Below are 21,210 nucleotides of genomic sequence, written 5' to 3' on the forward strand. Positions count from 1 at the left end.
ATGTAATATAAAAAGAATAACAAAGGTACGATATCACTGTAATACAAACTAAAAAGAAAAACACGGTACGATAAAATAAACCCATACACATAAACGAATATCCCATAAGATCTTGCCATATCAACAGTGTGCAAAGTCCGAAGACAGTATGCAAAAATTTTTGTTTGTAGAATAAGTTTGGAAAAAAGTGCTTTCTTGTTAAGGATTTTCAATCGGCTCAAACGGTGTCAGCTTCGACAGCGTTGAAGGGGTGGCATGGCTTGGGGGTCGTACGTTTCATAATCGGCGGCACTGTGGCCGTCGCCGCTTATTGACAGAGCCGTTCAATATACGAAGTGTTCGGTGACATTTATACGATGTGGAAGGCCGATGATCGCGGGCTTCCATTGTTGCGTCGCGTGCAGGGACGCGGACGCCGCATAGTCGCGCTGGCTAATGAGAAACTCGCGAGCGTCGAGGACGAACCGAGATCCGACGACGCGATTCGTCGGTTTGGGGTTGGAGGCACATTATTTCATCGACGTTTCGCAATTCTTTGTTTGATCTACTGTTTAAACGGATTGTAATTTTGCTTAGAAAATATTATTGGTCTTTATTTATATAATTTATGATACGCTTATTCTGATGTTTTATTGGAATTAAAAATTTTCTTCACTTTGTTCAAACGAAGTTTCACTTTATTATTCAAATGAAGTCTCTTTACATGCATTGTACAAAATTTTTCGGACACGTTTGTTTTTTTCGTTTCGATGTTAAGTGATCAAAAACTGAATCTTAACGTTCCTCATAAAGACAGCATCAATATTAAACATAATAAACATTAAGATATTTAAAAGTTCTTTTCGCAGAAAATTTAGTGAACTCTTGTGTGAAAGATAATATATTTTGGGGAAAAATTGAACACTTGAGGGACAAAAGGAAAAGTCGCCAGGAAGAATTGAGCGTAAAATCAAAGGTAGCTGGGGGTCAAGGAAACAATAATAGAAAGGAAGGTCTACAAGAAGGAATTTGAGCCTAAGAAAAGGGCAATTCTCATGGCAAATACAGAACACCGGTAAAAATAAAGGAAAGAGAGTCGAGAGAGAGACATCGTAAGAGCGAGAACAAAGACAAAGGGAGAAAACGACTAGCATTGTACAGAAATGGTTTCGGCAAAGAGTGGCCTCGCTGGTGCTCGCTCGTAATAAGCATAAATCCTCGGAGGCTTATCTAGCGGCGCCCAGAAGAACGCTAAAATAAAATATCATACATTCTGCCTTCTACCCTTCGCGCCAGGCCATGTTACGGCTACCCCTGCTACTCTTATCCGTTCGCTTTGCGTCTCCATCCCACCTTTGTTTCACCTTCCACGTTTGTGGATAACGGAATAAAATATTCCTTCATAAACATCTTCCTCTGTCCATCTCGTACCCTCTCGAAAAAGGAAAAAACCATTCGACTCGTTAGCGATCGAAGCGAGGGATTCAGCCTCGGGATCTGGGTCAATTAAAACAAGAGCCGAAAAGCCAGATCGAAAGAGCTCCGTTCAACTGATAGACAGCGAGATATATCGTCGAAATCGGTTTTTGATCGAGTAAACACAGTCGGTCAAAAGAGTCTTTATGACCGAGTGATTGGGAGATTGATCCTGAGTGGATATACAGAGCTGAAGGTCAAAAAATTTACTTCGTGGAATTTGAGGTTATTACATTCCGTGTGGAGATGAGTTTATCCTGATGAGGGATTAGGTGCAACTGTGTATTCTTACTCTTAGAACCGAGAGACTAAAGAGCACCTAGGGTGAGGACGAAAACTTAGGGAGATTCTAAGGATGACGCAGGGAAATTGTAAGAACAACCTGGAGAGACTCTAAAGACGTAGAGAGATCCTAAAATTGTGACATCGATTGATGCGATACTGTAACATTATAAATCCCTTATATCTTAAACTATTGTCTTAGCGCTGAAAATCCTAAAGTCTCACTCGTGAGGATCACATGTTTCATCCACACCAACAGTAGAATGTACATGGTGTCCTATCACGAGGAATTATATAAGATGGAGTTAATGAGCGATTAGGTTGAAATTTATCTTTATATTTCTTTCGAGAAATGGCGAAGTGGTATTCGATAATATTGAATCAGATTCGTAGTTGCAATATACTTGGATCCCATCGCTAATCGCGACGGATTCAGGGTGGATTTTTGTGCGCGTCGATGCAGCGCGAGATGTCGGCCAAAGGCACGTAGTCGGTGTAATGAGGCGAGATACATTCGCCGCTGGGCGGCCCCGTCGGGGGTGGTTGCCGGAGAAGCTCTGCCGGTCGAGGAAGGGGGGTAGGAGCTGAGCCGGAGGGAAAGGGTTGAGCTCGAAGCCCGATCAGTCATTAGACAAGTGGGTATTCACATATATCGAGTTGTAAAATCGATAGGGGTGTCCGTTAGCCGTGTATCCTGTAAGGAAACGATGGTGGGGATGAGATGCGAGCCGATAGGACGGGAGAGGGTGCAGGGGGGGCAGGGACAAGCAGGGAAACGAGGCTCTTCGCCTCGACATCAGACGGACGAAGACAGAACGCAGCCCCTTTTCCCTCTTACCGCACTTCCCCTTCGACCCCTTTTGTTGCTTCGCCATCCACCCCCTGCCACCGCACGTATCCAGTCCTTGCATATTAATCCTGCCCATAATTCCCACTTCCCAGTTTGGGCAACCCTTCGGCTCTGGCTGCCTCGCTACCCCTGTCGAGAGAGCGAAAGGGAATCAGAATAAGCAAGGGGTGGGCTGAGGAGGGAGGGAAAGGGATAGCCGCCTCCTATCGATTGGGCTTTCTTTCCGAGCCCGGCTTTTAATTGGCATTCTCTCGTGGCGAGAAAAGGAGAGAGCCTCCGAGATCCTCTAACCCCTTCCCTCCCTACCACCCACCCATCAGGAGCCGTGGTGTGTTACCTTCGGGGTAGCCCACGATCTTTCTTGCCCGACCAAAAAATTACAAATCGCTACCCCCTTGGTGCCGTGTTTCTTCAAGAATTCGCACCTCAATCAAAGAATCCGCAATTATGAATACTCCTCGCTCTTTCATTTGCATTGCACCCTCAAAATCATCGCTCCTCACTTTCATACAACAAATTTTAATTTGTCGCTTTTCATACATGTACAAATGTTTCAAATGTATTGTTTAAAAATTTTAAAATAAGCATAAGAAATTTAGAATAACGAAAAGTTTCGGTAGTAGTTGCCTCGCAAATTGCAGCATTAATAAATAATTAATAATTGTATGTAGAGTTTTGAGATCGAAAATATTTCTGACGGTACAATATTAATATCGTGCTGCCAACAACCGAAACAAAAATGTATACCCACATAACTGGGCCAAGCTGTCACTCTAAAATAGTGAAAGATAGACAAAAATTTCATCGGGCAGATTTAAATGGTATCGAATGAAGCGTCGCGTGATACATTTGCTCCAGAAAAGACGTCTATCGAAGGTCACCTTGGTTTTTTTAAATGGAACAGTATATTCTTATAACGTAGTGGCGTAAAGGGCAGTGACTTTTATTTGGTAAAATAATTGGAGAGATGATATGTAAATTGTATGTAATAAAAATGATATGAGAGAAAAAAGGAGTATTTTATTTAATCGTGGGCCAACACGGGTATTGAACACGGCAAAACAAAGAACACTCGAGCACGATCCGACCGCATAGTATCAAGCATCCGAAACTCGCATCATCCCTCCCTCCAAGGAGATCCCGCGGAAGTAGTCGGGCTCCTGCGGCCATAACGATCCCTCGCGGCTCATCATTGGTGGACAGGCAACGAAAATTAATACACGAAGCAACCGGCCTCCTTGCGCACCCCCTGCGTGCCGTCGCGCACACGTACTCGTTTCCGCGGTCACGTGTGCGCTCAACCCCGCGGCACATAAGTGCGAGGAGGGTTGCGGCGGTGTGCGTGAAGATTGATTATACCGCGGGAGAAAATGTGATCAATAGCTCGACAAACAAAGGCCCCTCGGACGCCTGTGTATAATGCAAATAGCAAAAATCACGGAGCTCCGAGCAACCAAGCCAGAGGGTTGAAGGAGATGATCGACGGTCAAGAAACAATGGCAACCAACGCCGGCTACTTCGAGCCACCTCGCTCGACACCGTCTCTCTCCCCCTTTTTCTCGAACCCTCTCGCTCGACTTCTCACCCCCGGACGCCTTTGGGTTTGCTTTAATTTGCATGCGACCGATCATGTCTTCCGGTCCGTCTCACCTTCGTCCTGACCACTGTTACCCGCCATGCCTCGCGACCATCGATCAAGCCTCGCTTGTTTTTACCGAGTAACACCTACCTCCCTCTACATGGTCAGACGCACACCGATCATGCCTAACTCTATACCCTTAACGAGCATTGCTTTTATCGATGACACAGGGATGCTGTTGCGCTACGAGGAATAATGAGATGGATGCTACTACCTGATTACTGCTTTTTTCCTAGACTACACTTTTTAGGGATGGAAAAGAAGGTTTAATACAAAATGCTAGACTTTAATTTCTTGAACAATTCATGATACATTCCTTTCGTACCCATTGCTGAACAATTGATTCTATTTGTGAAAGGCTATTTTTGAGTGCAGTGTCTACATATCTACAATATCTACATATCTACAATTTCTATCACGTGCCTTGTATCGCCATTTTCATTTATAAGAACAACTTAGCAAAACTATAGGCAGCAACTGTAAATTTAGCACGTTAATTCATCAAAAGTTAATCTTCACACGTTATTCCATTATGATTGTGACACCGTGCCAAATACCTTGGATCGCATTAACTTCATAATCCAAAGAGGAAAAGTGCCAATACTGTCAAAGAAAAATTTACCTTTTCACAAAATATCCCTAAAACTCAGGACTTCCTTTCTTTTATTCGAAAAAATATCGTGGAACACGATGCCGTTTTTATTCGCGAGCGTACCTGCTCGTATCTTTCATTACCGCGGTATATCGGTGAGACAGATTGAATGATCTAAAAGCGGGATGAAAAAAAAAATTTATGATCCCCTGTCCGCAGAGTGTCCCTATTCAACGGCGATGGTCATAGGCTAACCTGAGATCTGGGGCAAGATCGAAATTCAATATGGAAGGCAACGTGTGACTGCAGCAATCGAGGGCCCGGGTTTTACGAACGACTCGGGGACATTAAATTTAACGAATCCGCGGACAGATAGAAACGTTGATGTTATCGATACATGCATGAGCCAGCTGCTTTCTAATAACTTGCACAAATGGAATTTCTGTCGGACAATCTATTAACTTTCCTGTATGGTTGATGAATTTCTGGAGTTTGGCTATTTAGGGTGCGTCTGCCGGTATGTCTAGGTTTTTAGGTAAATTATGATAACAGTGGTGTATTGTATATTTTATGATAGCAGTGATCATACAGAAGCATTCACAATACATATATTTCTATATTTGTTTATTTTGTCTTCAGAATATATTTATTTTGTCTTCAGACATGCATACATGCATGCATGTATAATAAAACAGATCTTTCGGGGTTGAAATGTTAAGTCCTATCGCAATTGTCTAAGAGTTATCGTTTATATGACGTGTTGATTCTACTACAAATGTAAATTGTGGATTCTATAAACATAAAAATCAGAATTCCATCAGATTTTTGAACATGGGAAGAAGACACGCACGTTCATGCGATTGTCGCATTCACGAAGTAAGTTGAACGATATCGACACGCTGTTAATTCCAGCTGTCCTTCCTCTCGGTTTCGCTCGCAAAGCGATAACCTACCCCATAGCTAATGGCGGACATTATTACGAGCAACTTCGGGAACTTACCTCCCCCTCACCCTCCCTGGTTCAGTCAACCAGCGTGTATAGAACATCGATGCGTACTTATCTGTATCCTCGCAACCCCTTCGTGTGATCGCGACGTACAAAGTAACTTATAGACGTATATCGATTGTGAACGATGCAGGGCAATTGACGGTGTTAAATAAACAAAACTGTGAGAAAACGCGGTATTTTATCAAGGATCTTCGATCTTGACTCTGGTGAATTGGTTGTATAAATTAGTTATTTTACGATAATAAAATGAACTGTTGTATGATTAAACTGTTTAGTGAATCTACTGAAATTATATGATAAGGAATAATTGTTATTGAAGAATAATAATTGTAACTAATTATTTTTGTTGATGATTACTATTAAATATTGACGTTAGTGATTTAAGTTACTTATGTAATACTTAAGATGTGTTAATAATTTTATAGGAATGTGATGACAGTCTATAAATAATAAATATTTTAGTTAAGCTTGTTTAATTAAATTGAATGATGATTTTTAAAATGACGTACTCTTATGATCAATGTCAAAAAATATTCTTTAATAAATATTTTAGTTAAGCTTGTTTAATTAAATTCATTGGTGATTTTTAAAATGACCGAGGAACTTTTGCGACCAATTTTAGAAAATATTCTCTAATAAATATTTTAGTTAAGTTTGTTCAATTAAATTCAATGATGATTTTTAAAATAGCGTACTCTTATGATCAATTGCAAAAAATATTCTCTAATAAATATTTTAGTTAAGCTTGTTTAATTAAATTCAATGATGATTTTTTAAATGGCGTACTCTTATGATCAATTGCAAAAAATATTCTCTAATAAATATTTTAGTTAAGCTTGTTTAATTAAATTCAATGATGATTTTTTAAATGGCGTACTCTTATAATCAAAGTCAGAAAAAATTCTCTAATAAATATTTTAATAAGCTTGTTTAATTAAGTTCGCTTATGAAATTAAGAAAAACGAATTAAATCTTTGATACGAAATTAGAAATTGATAAACAAACCTAGACTTTTTCAAATCAATTTTAATAATCACCTAATAAATTTTACAGAATTTATACTAAAAATGAATTCATTATCGAAATTTAAATCTTTATACATTAAATCTTTGATACATATCCTTAAAAGAAATGCAATCAGATATAATCGATAGAATTAATCTGTCCAGGAAATAATCTGCTTCCAACATTCGCGCCAATCTCGATTTCCTCATCCCCTATCAAACGAACAAAGAGAAGACAAAAAGAGGCGCAAAATTTGTTTATTGAACACCGTTGCAAATAAAAACAAAGAAAGAAAAAAGAACCGATGTTTTTTAAATCCGCAGCTCATTCTATTGGCTAGACCTGTCGATGCACGCCGGAGGCGTGAATTCCGCGAAATTGAAGCTTTGCTCCTCAATTAACCCCCGGAAAAGGGATGATGCCTCACCGGGGAAAAACAATTGATACGATCTCGTTCGCATCGCCCGTTGCACCGTGCAAAACGCATTCAGGTTTAAAATCGTCCTCTCCCTCTCTCTCGGCTGCTGTCGGGGCTCTTTCCAACCCCTGGGCTACCCTTTGCACACCCTTCGCTACAGATATTTTCGTCGAATATAACCGGTCGAGTAACACGTGGATGGGTTCCGATTCGGAACTTCCGAACGTTTCGCGATTCATCGCGATTGATCACGCCACCCCCTCCTCGTCACTATTTGCCCCGTAAGGAAACCACCCTCGCGACACCCCTACTTTCTAGGGAATTACGAATGTGAATTGCTGAAAATACTGATTCTACTGTTTTTCCGTTATATTTTGCAAGGTTGCTGGTAACACCCGTAACATTTGGTTGACAAGTTTTGGTACTTTTATACTTTTTCGGTATTCTAAGCTCTTGGATTGTTATTACGAATTTTTGGGACTTTAACGCTCATAATGAAACACTATATTTTTCCGGTATTTTTATTACGAATTTTTAAGACTTTAACACTCGTAATGAAGCACTATACTTTTCCGGTAATTTTATTACGAATTTTTAGAACTTTAACGCTCGAAATGAAGCACTATACTTTTTCGATATTTTTATTTTCTTGTATTGTTATTATAAATTTGTCACTAGCCAAAGAGCTAAAAAATAGTCTCTCATGTCTTTAATATTTTTGAAAATTTACTTGTAAATTCATTTATTTATAAGTTGAAAATTAAAAAATAAAAATTTGTTATTGTATTTTCATTTTCCTGTTACTTTTTCATTTGTTCGAACTATAACAGTATTAATCACTGTTTTATTGTATTTATACAACTGTTATGATTTAACAAACATCATACTAATAATAAAATGTAATAATTAATTAATTTTTAAAGTTAGTATTTTTCTTAGTCTATTTGCATTTTATTTTTAGTCAGTGCAGAAACATATCATACATATGTAATTTAATTTTTATTTCTTGTCTTCAGAGGAAAAATATGAAAGAAAATGTCGGTTTCGTAGGAATGTAAGTGATGAACACTTTTCGATAATAGGGTGAGGTGTTTCGTGTCGACAGATCGATCGATGATGGCTAGCATAAATTAATAATGACTCTCGATTAATAGATAATAGACGAGTCCTATTAATGTAACGATTCTAATATTACTCGTAATCGAATCCATCCCATTTCTCTAATTATGCGACCCCGTTCATGATCTTATCTCAGCTTCACACTCCCATTCATCTCTTAATTCAATATTTTCAATGAAAGTATTAAAATTTCTATTTGAACTTTAAATAAATTTAAACGATGTTATTCGAACAAAATTATCATTTGTTGTCTCATCATAAATATTTTAACACTTTAAAAATGGATTATAAGGGAAAGTGCACCCCTCAGAAATTATATTTTACAATATAAATTTAAATTTAAATTAGACAAATAATTTACATCGACAATTCACTCATAATATTTTAATTTCATTAAATTTTAATATCTTTCATATTCATTAATTTTCTCATAAGAATCTTGTTATTAAGACAGGGTAACTAAATATATTATATTACTAAACTGTATTTGACGTATATGAAACAAAAGATAATTTTTAGTATTTCAGTATAAAATTTATTGTGCAGGGTAACAGTTGACTAATAAATTTAATTAGCTATCAATTACAAAAATATTAATAATACACTAAGTGAAATCTCTTCTACTATTTATAGATATCTTAGAATCCTCGATTCTTGAATTCTTGAATCCTAATTCCTTGAATCCTTGTGAACCCCAATAAACAAAACACCAAAACTACTGATAACCAAGTAAAAATAAAATGTAAGCACCTTCCTTAACTTCAACCCTTAATTTAGCTATAATTTTTCCTTCCACCAATATCTGTCTCATTCTAAGCCCCTCCCCTTATTCCTCTTTCCCTTTGTTTCTATGCCCGATCTGCCACTCATTTTCCTTTTTTCACCCATTTGCCCCTGTCTATTCTTTCTCCTCTTTTCACCCTGGTTGCACCCTTTCTTTCTGATCGCGTTTTCCAACACGCGTTCATTGTGCCTATTCACATGGAGCGAATGAAACAGCTAGATGGGACTCGAATTCTCATTCGATTGATTACTTTCAATGGGCGGGGGAATAATACTTTTATTATTGATATGCTTCCCGAACTCGTATCTTTGTGGATGTACGATTAACGGAATCAATTTTTCACGAGACGGGATTTCATCTGTCGAATTATTTGCTAATTTGATTGCTTAATACATTGTTCTAACATGGAGCATATTGTTAAACACAAACCAACTGTTCTAAAAAATATCAAATATATAATAAGTGAAATAAATATTATATAAAATTGCCAATACCCCAATGAAGATTAGACCAAACGCACTAATAGAGCTAACATTGATGATTTTCAGAAAAAATTACAACGGAACATTTCTATAGTCAATTCATAGTAATTATAGGCACTGTGCACCGTTAGAGAACGTAACGTGGCCAGCCAATGACCCACACAGGTCGAAGACTTGTTCCAGACCGAGCGTAGACGAATCTTAACTCAATATACCGGTAATTACATTCAGAACCGACGAGATTTCAAGCTATCTGGCCTGTTAAGCGGCCAATATCGATTCCGTGCAATCGATTCGATAAAATTAATAAAGAGCTTCTGCTAAGCTCCTTACCCGCTGATAAACGGCTCCCGAAGCAGATCGCAGGGATTCACGGGGGCGGAGTTGGATTCCGTGAATATGATTCTATATTTGTATCGATGGTAATGTAATTACGTTCGTGTCCGACTCGTGACAAGTTGAAACAGGTGAACGAGTAGTTCCTTAGTAGATGTGTTATTAATTAATAAGCTGATCGCGGTCTGATTATTCTTTTAGGACGGCATTATTAACGAAGCGAAACTTTGCATTTCAGATTAGCCAATTGGTCGAGGAGGTGTCCAGACTGCAGCAGAGCCTGCAGCGTCTCCAGGAGACCAGCGCACAGGCGACAGCTCGACTGGAGGAAGAACTGGAGGCACGCAGACAGCACATCAGCAGACTGGAGAGCAAACTGGAGCGACAGAGGGACTATGACGACCTGAAACGCGAAATTAACGCGCTGAAGTCCGTCGATCTCTCGCAAATTCCAACCGGTGAGCCTGGCAAGAGCTTGGAACACCTTCTGATGGAACGCTCGAAGGCGCTTCAGCAAACCGAGAGCCTGAAACCATCCAGCACCCCGGATGCGCTCGGTAAGTCGCAGCTAATCAATTTTCTGTCACCGCTCAGATTACGGATATCGTTCATCAATTCGCGTAAAAGTAATTCGATCTGGAACGAATCATGCTTAGATCAGGAATTGTGCGAAAGTTATTAGTTGAAACCTTTCTGGTATTGCTACTAATTCCTGCGCTGAACTGGTCTTCGATCCCCGACTCTCTCTCTCTTCGAGGCTACGTCGAAGGGCTCCATGTAATAATAATAATAGTAATAAAAAGAAAAAAAGGACACGAGTCACGCAACGCGGACGCTTTTATAAAGAACGAGGGATGACTGAAGGAGCTTACCGAGAGAAAAGGAACAACAAAATAACTCTTGCTTGCCATTGTGTTCTTTAACTTTTATCTTCCTCGTCTTTCCCAATCTCTTTACTAATAAACGTTCTGTTCTATTGGTCCTGTTTTTACTTTATCTCTGTCGCTAACGGTAACGCTATCATTCTATGACACTATTTTTCTTTCTCTCTCTTTAGCTCTACCTCCGTCTTTATCTTTGTCTTTCTTCCTCTGCCTAATTCTGAGATCCTGTACTGCTTAGATTGCACACTTTTCGAGCTGCTCTCTCGCTGGTACGTGAATTAACGTACCCTTGTAGAAGGTACTAACGTAACCGTGACCCGCACGTTGACCCAAACTCCTTACCAAAACATCACGGACATCCCCCAAGTCCACCTCATGTCGCCCGGAGCCCCGACTACGACCGTCTGCACGCTGGGGAAAAGCGTACACGCAAATTCGTGGGCAGTATTCGACAATATTTATCCGGGTCAATGCGTTTCACGAATCGATCGGGAATGAGAAAAGAATGACAGAGCGAGAGAGACGCCGCGGCAGAGAAGGAAAGCCAATCATCGTATCTGGGTTCCAAGCGTTATCCTCCTTTCGTAGCTTCTCTAGCAAAAAAATCTGTAAACTGTTCGAGAACCCGGTCGCAACAAGGATTCCTTTGAAAAAAGACGAGGAAACCGTACCCGGTGCGCGACACTTTTCCTCTCGTTGGGCCACGTTGTTCCTCGTTTGAGTGGACCAAGCGACGAAGCGTCGAAAAAGAGAGTCTCGGTCGTCGTCTATCGTCCAGGAGGCCACTGAAGAACTTAGGATGTCACGACAGACACGAAAGGGACCCGGTTGATCAGTATCGAAAACCGTTAGGTCACGCGCGTGTGTGAGCTCGTGTTGACGCGGTCCCTTGTGTTTTTGGTGGTTGCAGGTGGACTATCGTCACCCCTGCAGCGCGCCTCTACCGCCTCACCTCACGGGGTCGGGGGTGTGCCGCCTTCGCCCCACCTGTCCTCCCAGCAACCACCGCCGCCACCCCCAGCAGCAGTCTCCCTTCCTCCACGTTCCACTCCCACACCCTCATCAGCCACCTCGACGACGTCCAGTCTCCTTTTCCCGCCTCCTCTCCAAAATGTCGAAACCTTCGGCTCCTTTCTCGGTGAAGAGATCGTCGCCAACTGGAGGCGGTCGTTGGAGAGGTCCATCATGAATCAGCAGCAGCAACAGCAACAACAACAACAACAGCACCAACCTCAACCGCAACAACAGCAGCCGCAGCAACAGCAGCAACAACAACAACAACAACAACAGATGACTCCACTGGGTCAACTCTCGCAGCAACAGTTGCAGCAAGCTCAACCACTAATTGGCTTGCACCCTCCAACTACCACTACTAGCTTAAATCATCTATCTTCGCCAACGGACCCATCGTCCAGCTCCAACACGCCAGCCAAGTCGAATACCCCGTTAGGAACCACTCCACTGAGTTGCCTTGATGCCGAGAAGGCTCCGACACCGGTGTCCGGCCACGAAACGCCTGCCCCACCGACGCCATCCTCCACAACTGCGTTAACATCGCCACCGAGCTTTCAACCGCCCACGACGATGGTCGACACGTCTACCTCGTCGGCCTCCGTCAACGGTGGAAGCATGACACCCGCTATACCGACCGTACCGCCGCTAAAGAGTCCCGCGGACCAAGAATCGTGTCATAATAACAATAACAACAGCCATCATCTGACCAATAACAACATCGGGGGCCTAAGTGTGCTGGACACACTCAAGAATCCATTTCGTTTCGACGAGAGAACGCATCCGTTCAGATTTAGCGACGAGTTCGGCGCTGCAGGCATGGCCGGCAGATTGGGCGAGTCGCTTATCCCGAAGGGTGACCCCATGGAAGCCAGACTACAAGAGATGCTTCGGTACAACATGGACAAGTACGCGTCGCAGAACCTGGACACGCTGCACATAGCCAGGAGGGTTCGGGAACTGCTGTCCATACACAACATCGGTCAAAGACTGTTTGCAAAGTACGTTCTCGGTCTGAGCCAAGGAACCGTTAGCGAGTTGCTAAGCAAACCAAAGCCATGGGACAAATTGACAGAAAAAGGACGGGACAGCTACAGGAAGATGCATGGTTGGGCTTGCGACGACAACGCTGTAATGCTGCTTAAGTCCCTGATACCCAAGAAAGGTGAGTACCTCAGTTTCCAGTTGTCACTCCAGTTTTCCCGCCTTTTTTCGGACCTACTCGCAAGCGGTGAAGATCAGACGTCTGCCGGAAGAGACAGGTCGTATTTTGTGCTTATGATAAGGTCTCAAAGAGCCAAGCTGTACAATATTATCTTGGTCTCGGACCGAGCTGGGAACTGTCTTTGATTGTTCAGGATGTTATACAGCAACAGGTTAAGCTACGCTTTAAAAATTCATCCCGACGCTAAATCTGTTGATGTGTCCTTTACCGCTGATCGATAATGGCTCGTTTGAGCTTTCGCCGCTGACTAAGAACTCTTTTCTGCCTCGCACTGCCAATAATCTGTTCTGCCGAATCACTAACCACATCAGCTAGTCAGTTAACTTTTTCGGCTGTCTAATACGGGTGTCAATGGTGTATCTCTATTTGGTCTAACAATGGAAAGGGACATGTAACCCTCGAACCGGATGTCTCATCCCTCTACACAAAAAGATAGTCCTCAAGATAGCGTTGGTGACATCGTGAGCTTTCTGTCATCCAAAGATATTCATAGAAATCAGGTGGCTTTGTATGGACGATGTGTCATCGTAGGGCCAAGAACATTGAAAGATATTTTTAGATGATAATGTATACGCTCCAGATGTTCTTATTAGGTCTGATCCCTTAAAATAGCTCAAATCGTTTTAGGTGTTCCAAGTGTTTTCGTTATAGAGAGACGAGCAACAGGCTGCTCCGACACCGCTGGGACTACTCTGTCCTTGTATGAGTAATATTTTAATTCGGGGTTTTTCTTGTTACATTCATAATTTCAATGTTAAACATTTGTCTACTTATCACATAGACATTTGTCTACTTGTCACGTCACAGGGATTTAACCTCAAAATTTGTGTGAAATTATATCACCGATGTAATTTCCTTAAGATGGTACGCAAGTATTGAAATACTCAAAGTAACATTTTCTGATTGAAATAATAATTTATTGATAAACACTATCTAGCATGTGAAAATCTCTGTAAGTGTCTAATTTTAGATGTGTTACAGATTTCATAAGACATAGTTGCAGCAGTAATTTCATTTCATAACCTACAAAACCTACTAACCTATTTCATAACCTATCCTGAAAATTCGGGTCATCAATTGATAAATAGTTAATAAACTGCATAATTAATTTAAAGTTAATAATAAATAGTCAGTCAGTTGTAAAAACGAAGTCAGTTGTAAGACGTAGTTTAGGTAGAGTAAGATGGTGGCGCAAAACGGTTCGAAAGTGACGTTCGATTTCGCATTTAATAGTCTTAATTAAATTATACAGCCAGTTAGCGTGCCAAGCTCGCTATCGATTGTTTGCTGCGTTTGGCAGCCATATTGTTTAGACTAATAGCTCTTGGGAGTAGGAAACTGGGGATGACTTCTAGGAAAGGGTGCAATACATAAAGGGTTCCAGATAGGAGGTGAGGGAGAAACAGGGTCCAGGAGACAGACATTCCAGATCCTATGTTTCGGTAATTACCGAATTGGAATTCGCAAAATTATCCAAAAAAAACATGGTTCCTCTTGTCCATTGAAACATGGTATGCAACAAAACCTACGCTTAAAATTTCACCGAATTGTACCACGTGATACTATGAATCATTCCGGAATCTTTTTCACGTTTGCAAGGTTATGTCAGTAAAACCTCTGTTCAACTTATTGAAGCGTGTAGCCACCACCGTTGATCGTTTCCCCACTCTTCCGTAAATATTAATACCAATGGCAGAGGATGTCGAGCGAAGCCATAATGGAACATCCGCGAGAAAAATGGAACCTGTATAAAATATACGGCAATACCGGACCATGGGGGGGTCGTCGTTGACAACGCAGACGTCGTGCATCAATGGATTGTCGGTTTCCGTCGACAATGATAATCATGTGCATCGTGCGGGAAAAAAAAGAGAGAAAAGGTTAGGAAGGGAAGGAGGGCCGGAAGAAACGATGCGCAAAAAATCAGCACTCGTAACGTTCCTACCGATACGCAGCCTTTGATGCCGCAGGTACGTGCGCGAACCTCCTCTGCGATGTGCCTTGAACTTCCGGAATTTAGCCCATTAAACTGTTCAGTTGGTTGGTCGATTCGAATTCGAAAATGGAACTTTTGTTCCGCGAAATAGCCGGGGCTTGAAATTCCTCCGCGATTTTTAATAATCATTACAAGAGAAATAGCCCATTGTCGCTAGATTGTGTCAGACTTCCAGTGGAATATTTTCAAAATTCACTCGACCAAGTGCATTTACTTCGAACTTATATTTTGTCGAAGGTTTATTGTAAAAAACCAGCGTTGTTTCAGAAATTAAAGCAGAAATTTAAGTGCAAGAACGATTAAATACTTTTCGGGTTATTGTGAATAACAATGTATACCAATGTATACAATATACAAATAACCAGTACATATACTAATAACCAATGAATATAATTTGTCAGCTACATATTGTCAGATTTTTAAATGTTACAAAATAAGTTTGAATGTCACAAAATATATGATGTAGCGAAATAAATGATTATAGATGTTACAAAATTTCTAATGAACAATAAATATAATTTGTCAGGTATCGACAGATTTTTAGATGTCAAAAAATGAGTTTAAATGTTACAAAATAAATAATGTTACAGATTAAATGATTTTAGATGTTACAAAATTTCTAATTGTTGAAGAGCGTCTATGGAATTAAAGTTGGAAAACGAAGAATGATTAATAGCCGTTTCCTTCCTGTAGATGGCAGGTCTAATTGGCATCGATGTATTAGAAATATAGCATGATCGTTTTAATCGCTAATTATTGCACTGTTCACGGTTGCGGTAAGTTCTTTGTGTCTCTAACGAGTCGTTTCTCAATGCTCGCATTGTTCGAAAGTTCCATAATCGGTGATTTATGGGCCAAATCAATGGCTTTGTTTCGAATGATGCTTGAGTTAATAAAATAAATCGTGGACGTTAATTAATAACTTACACAAACACGTTCAATGATTCAAAATCAACAGCGTGTAGTTTGTAATTTGAAAGCAAAGACTAATAAAATTTAAAAGCTTTGTTAATCAAATTTTTAAATACTTCAGAGAGTAAATTCATTGCAGAAATCGAGAAAGGAAATGTGCTGAGCACCCACGACAAATATTTTTAGTTACGAACGCAAAAATCGCGTGAACTGTTAATCTTATGATAAATGTCCTGGATCTTAGCCCACTGTTCAGCGGGACACGTTCAGGCCGTTTATTATTGCCCGTGAGCAATGCAACACAATTGATCTGAGCAACGCACCAACAGAATTACCGTAATAAAGATAGTTGGTATTATTCCAAGCCTGTTTATCCCAAGATTTTCTTCGAATACTTCAAAAATTCTGCCCTGCTATCTTCACGGATCCTTATTTGTATTAAACAAAAATTATATTTTGTTCGTTCCCTTTTTTTATTTAGAGAAACAAGTTTTTAACATTTTAATATGATAAATAATTCTTGATGGGTTAAGAAATAATTTTAGGTTATGTCTGCATGTAGATTAATTAAAAAAATGTAATTATATTTTGTAAATATTTTGTTCAACCCCTTCTTTTGTTTAGAGAAACAAGTTTTTAATATTTTAATATGATAAATAATTCTTGATGGGTTAAGAAATAATTTTAGGTTATGTCTGCATGTAGATTAATTAAAAAGATGTAATTATATTTTGTAAATATTTTGTTCGACCCCTTCTTTTATTTAGAGAAACAAGTTTTCAACATTTTAATATTATAAATAATTTTTGCTGGGTTAAGAAATAATTTTAGGTTACGTTTGCATGTAGATTAACTAACCTAATGTAAATCTAGAGTTATACAGTTTAAATAGTTTAAAATTAAGTTTTCTTACTTTTCAATGAGTTTTCAAACCATATTTCAATAATATTTTATCAATTTAATGCATAAATTAAAGTATTTTATTAATTTAACTCAAAAGTGAATATCTGCACGCAGAGTCCGCTCTCCCTGCGACAAAATGGCCGCCGTTCAATTCAAATTTTTACAAAAATATTTCTTTGTTACAAGAAACAAACTTAACAAGAGAAAAGAATATACATAAAATAAAAAGTTGAACAATAATATATTTATATGTTCCGTTTAATAATTCTTTTAACATATCAAGTTTGTGGAATAATTGTTCGAGTTGTTTTAACTGGAGTTTTTGCGAAAAATCGGGAAGTTAATACCGACGCTGACCGCAGTGATTATCCTCTTTCATTCTTTTCCGCCTGGATGTTTATTCATTATTCGAGTAGTTTTAATTCTGAAAGCGTTCGTTGCCTGAACTATCTGAAATCAGTGGAATCCTTTTTAATTCAGCTACCCTTTGGAGCGTAGTCCGTTTATCGAATCACAGATACGTATCACCATAGCCATGGGACTCTAATTGTGCAATTATAATTGTAAAGTTGTTCTACTGCGAAGCTTGAAATACGCTTGTTATTTCCTCTTCGCCGCGAGACCAGTTAAATAAATGGGATATAAAATACAGGGAACCGGAGCAAACTAGTTTGATTTTTTAATCAAACTCGGATTTAAGATAGAAATTTATTGAAAAAAGAATGTAACATTTAATAACTGTTCAGCTTTAAAATCGACATTTTTGCGCAAAATTGAAGATCAATTAAACAAACCTTGCAAAAATGTTTTTATAAAAATGTCCATGAATTTTTGTCAGCAATATAACATTTAAACTTGACTTAACAGTTGAACTTGACTTAATATAAGTAAAAACAAATTGAACAAAATTTGTATAATTTCAAAAATTAAGAACATGAGGTTTATAAAAATTGAGTATAAAAAAGAAATTGAAAATTGTTCAGGCTAGAATTATTTCCGTTATAGAATTTAAAAAATTTTCATTGTACAACTAACATATTGTAACAGGTTGTAAAAAGTTGTGCAAATCATTCTGCACTCAAATTAATTTCCTCAGCTTAACGTATAAATTAGAATTCAATTAAATACATTCTCATTTGTATATTATAATTTTCACAGTTAATAAAAATGAAGTAAAATACCAGGTGGTACAAAAATGTAGAAGAAATTGCATGTAATAAGTCGGAGTGGCTATAAAGCTATAGTGGAAACAATAATTAACACTCGATCATAGCGGTCGTTGACCCATAATGCCAGAGATAATGTTATCAGTGTGCGATTATGATTTCAAAATCCGTCTCGTTGAGTTGTAAAGTGGTTGGAAATAATACGACACGCGCGACATTTTTCTCGTAAAATCAATACCAAAGATCATTCGCAGTTTCTCTGTGATTAAGCGGCCGCCATTTTGTACTCCGGCCAATAAAATGGCCGTCCACCGAATGGTAGAATTACTATTCTATTCATTTCAAACTTGTTAAAATTCTATACAAATCAATAAAGTTTTCATGAAAATGTTATCAATAAAATTTGTATAAAAGTTTAATCAACAAAGATTGTACAAACGTATAATCAAAAAAGTTTGTAGAAAAATGTAATCAATAAAGTTTGTATAAAAATATAATCACTAAAGTTTGCATAGAAATATGATGAATAATATCTTAAATAAACAGAGGCAAAAATTGTGAAAATAAATACGTGTCATCTAAACAAAAATTAAATATCTATATTATTTTTACGACCACTAAAATTCTCCATAAAAAATTGCAATAATTATTAATAATTAAAGTCTCCATAAAAAATGGCAATAATTATAAATAATTTGCTAGAATGTCCCTGAACTCCACAACATTCATAAATAATTTTCCAGACTTCGCAACTAATCCCGGTCCCATAAAATATTGAAAACTGCAGTGGATTTAAATATAATCAACAATTTCCCAGGACAATACGTAAGGAGGTTAAGGTGGCGGCAATTTTCCAAGGCGTGCAGAATTAATCATTTTGAATTTCGTTCTTAACAACACTAGCGCTTGTTACGAAGCTCGATTCAAAGAAGAAATCCCCGACGGTGCCTAGCAGTCGCGTATTTCACCGTCAATTAAACGCACTATATGCAGCCACGCACATCTTGCCTCGTATAGAAGAGAAAGAGTATAGCGCACCGCGAAAGAGTTACGTTCATTAGCGAGGCTACTCTGCTTCATATACCGATTTTATCAGATTTTCTGTCCCGGTTGTATCCTTCCACCTCCTGACGCCTCGACCGTGCCAGTACGCAGCCCTTGTCGTCGGAACACCTCGGAAATTACACGGGTTTAAGGTGCTACATCCTAAAAAACTTTCCTTTCTACAATCTTTTATATCTCTAAAGTTTCTGAATACTAACATTTCTACTGGGTACTGCACGAATTCTATTATTCTTTCTATTGATTCTTATTTAGCAAGATATCAGTACTCGAGATTTAATATTTGACTGAATAACAAATTTAGTAAAATAGGAAATAAAAATATTTTCGAAAGATAACATTGAATATTTTTAATAGATATGGAAATTCATTAAAATTATTATCTGTGTTAATATAAACATTTTCAATGAAAAATTTACTTATTACAAATTATTTAAGTTGAAGTATGCTATACAACACATTATTTGATCAATACACATATGTACAATATAGTTCAGTCCCATCACTACTTGAGTGAATATTCTGTAAAGAAAGAGAATCATCGATACGTAGGAATATGACAATAAAAATGTAAAAATTAAACTTTCTGAAATGAAAGCTTATACGACAAAATGGCGGAATATTGCTTCCAATAAAATATCTCAAGATCCCTGAAACTGGTCCTTTTCTGACCAAAATATCAAAATATTTTCGAAAGATAAAGTTGAATATTTTCAATAGATATGGAAATTCATTAAAATTTTGTATTAATACAAACTTCAATGAAAAATTTACTTAATAGAAATTATTTGAGTTGAAGTGTGCTATACAACACATCATTTGATCAATACACATATGTACAATATAGTTCAAACCCATCACTACTTGAGTACGTCAGTAATATTCTGTAAAGAAAAGAGAATCAATACGTAGGAATATGACAATAAAATTGTAAAAATTAAACTTTTTAAAACTAAAGCTTATGTATGCAACAAAATGGCAGAATATTGCGTCCCATAAAATATTTCAAGGTCCCTGAAACTAATCCTTTTGTGACCAAAATTAAAACTTAACATGAACTTATAGTTTTTTAGCAGCGATTGCTATCAGAATATTTTTTAGCAGCGATTGCCATTAAAATTGATCCCTGTCTCAAATTATTTAGCGTATTAGATTATGCGTAGCCATCTTTGCGAAACGGACAAAGAATTTTCTAGGTGTCCCTCGTTTCCTGCGCCCAGTGCCGCCACCTCCGTTTCTCCCGGATGATGAAATGTTACGGTTCGTTCGTTCAGATCGCATCAGGGCATCAAAGACCGACTCGTAGGAATCGTTGAAAGAAAGAACAATCGCGTAAGGACAATGGCCAGACCGGAAAGGGAATCCATACGGCAATTTGTCTGACTCGAGCAATGGAAACCATCTTTTTATTGCTCGGGTTACGCGAATATCCTGAAGTTCTTTCGCGAGCGTAAAAGGGGCAGAGCTGTTGACAATAGATTACAAAATTTTTTGAACGATTTCGTGAGAACTCGAGGCTTAAGAAACCAAACTATTGTTGCGAGAACAACGTTCCCGATTACGCTGTTTATTACGCCAGTCGCGATTGTTGGCTGACCCATGGAAAATACACGGGGCTATCGATGGAAATCAAAAAACGATTGGAAAATATTCCTGTGAAGTTCTAGTACGGATGTGAACAATGCGGTTAGGAAACGTTAATGAATATTGACGGGAATTGAGGTTAACACTGCCGCCATGTTACTTAGTTTGGGAAATTGACTAATTTTTTGAAATTGTGCTACTTTGTTAAAAATAGAAGATATTCCAATCTCAATTACATTAATTACATTTTTGTATTATTGTATTAAGTTTATTTAAAATATTTTATTAAGAAATTTTCTTACAATTGTAGTATTTAAATTATTGTCAATTTTTCTAAAAAAAATATTTCCGAACCCACAATGGAACACAAACGATTAATTAGGAAAATGCATGAAATTTGTTTGAGTAGTGAGATAAGAATAGAGACGACCATTACGAAATCTAACCTCAAAATGGGTTCACCCTTTTGCGTATAATTCTAGAGGTATAAGAGCAA

General features: G+C 38.4%; 1 protein-coding gene across 9 annotated transcripts in view; it reads left to right on the forward strand.

Moving 5' to 3' along the window:
- The window catches only part of cut (homeobox protein, cut), a 168,777-nt gene that overhangs the window by 137,024 nt on the left and 10,543 nt on the right, over window positions 1–21,210 (forward strand). For all 9 annotated transcript variants that reach the window (XM_076541667.1, XM_076541674.1, XM_076541675.1 and 6 more), the window contains exons 4-5: window positions 10,210–10,528; window positions 11,766–13,031. In XM_076541667.1, the coding sequence (XP_076397782.1) occupies window positions 10,210–10,528; window positions 11,766–13,031 (1,585 nt within the window). The remainder of the gene's footprint in view (window positions 1–10,209; window positions 10,529–11,765; window positions 13,032–21,210) is intronic.

This window comes from Megachile rotundata, chromosome 16 (assembly GCF_050947335.1).
Source record: "Megachile rotundata isolate GNS110a chromosome 16, iyMegRotu1, whole genome shotgun sequence".
Taxonomy (NCBI): domain Eukaryota; kingdom Metazoa; phylum Arthropoda; class Insecta; order Hymenoptera; family Megachilidae; genus Megachile; species Megachile rotundata.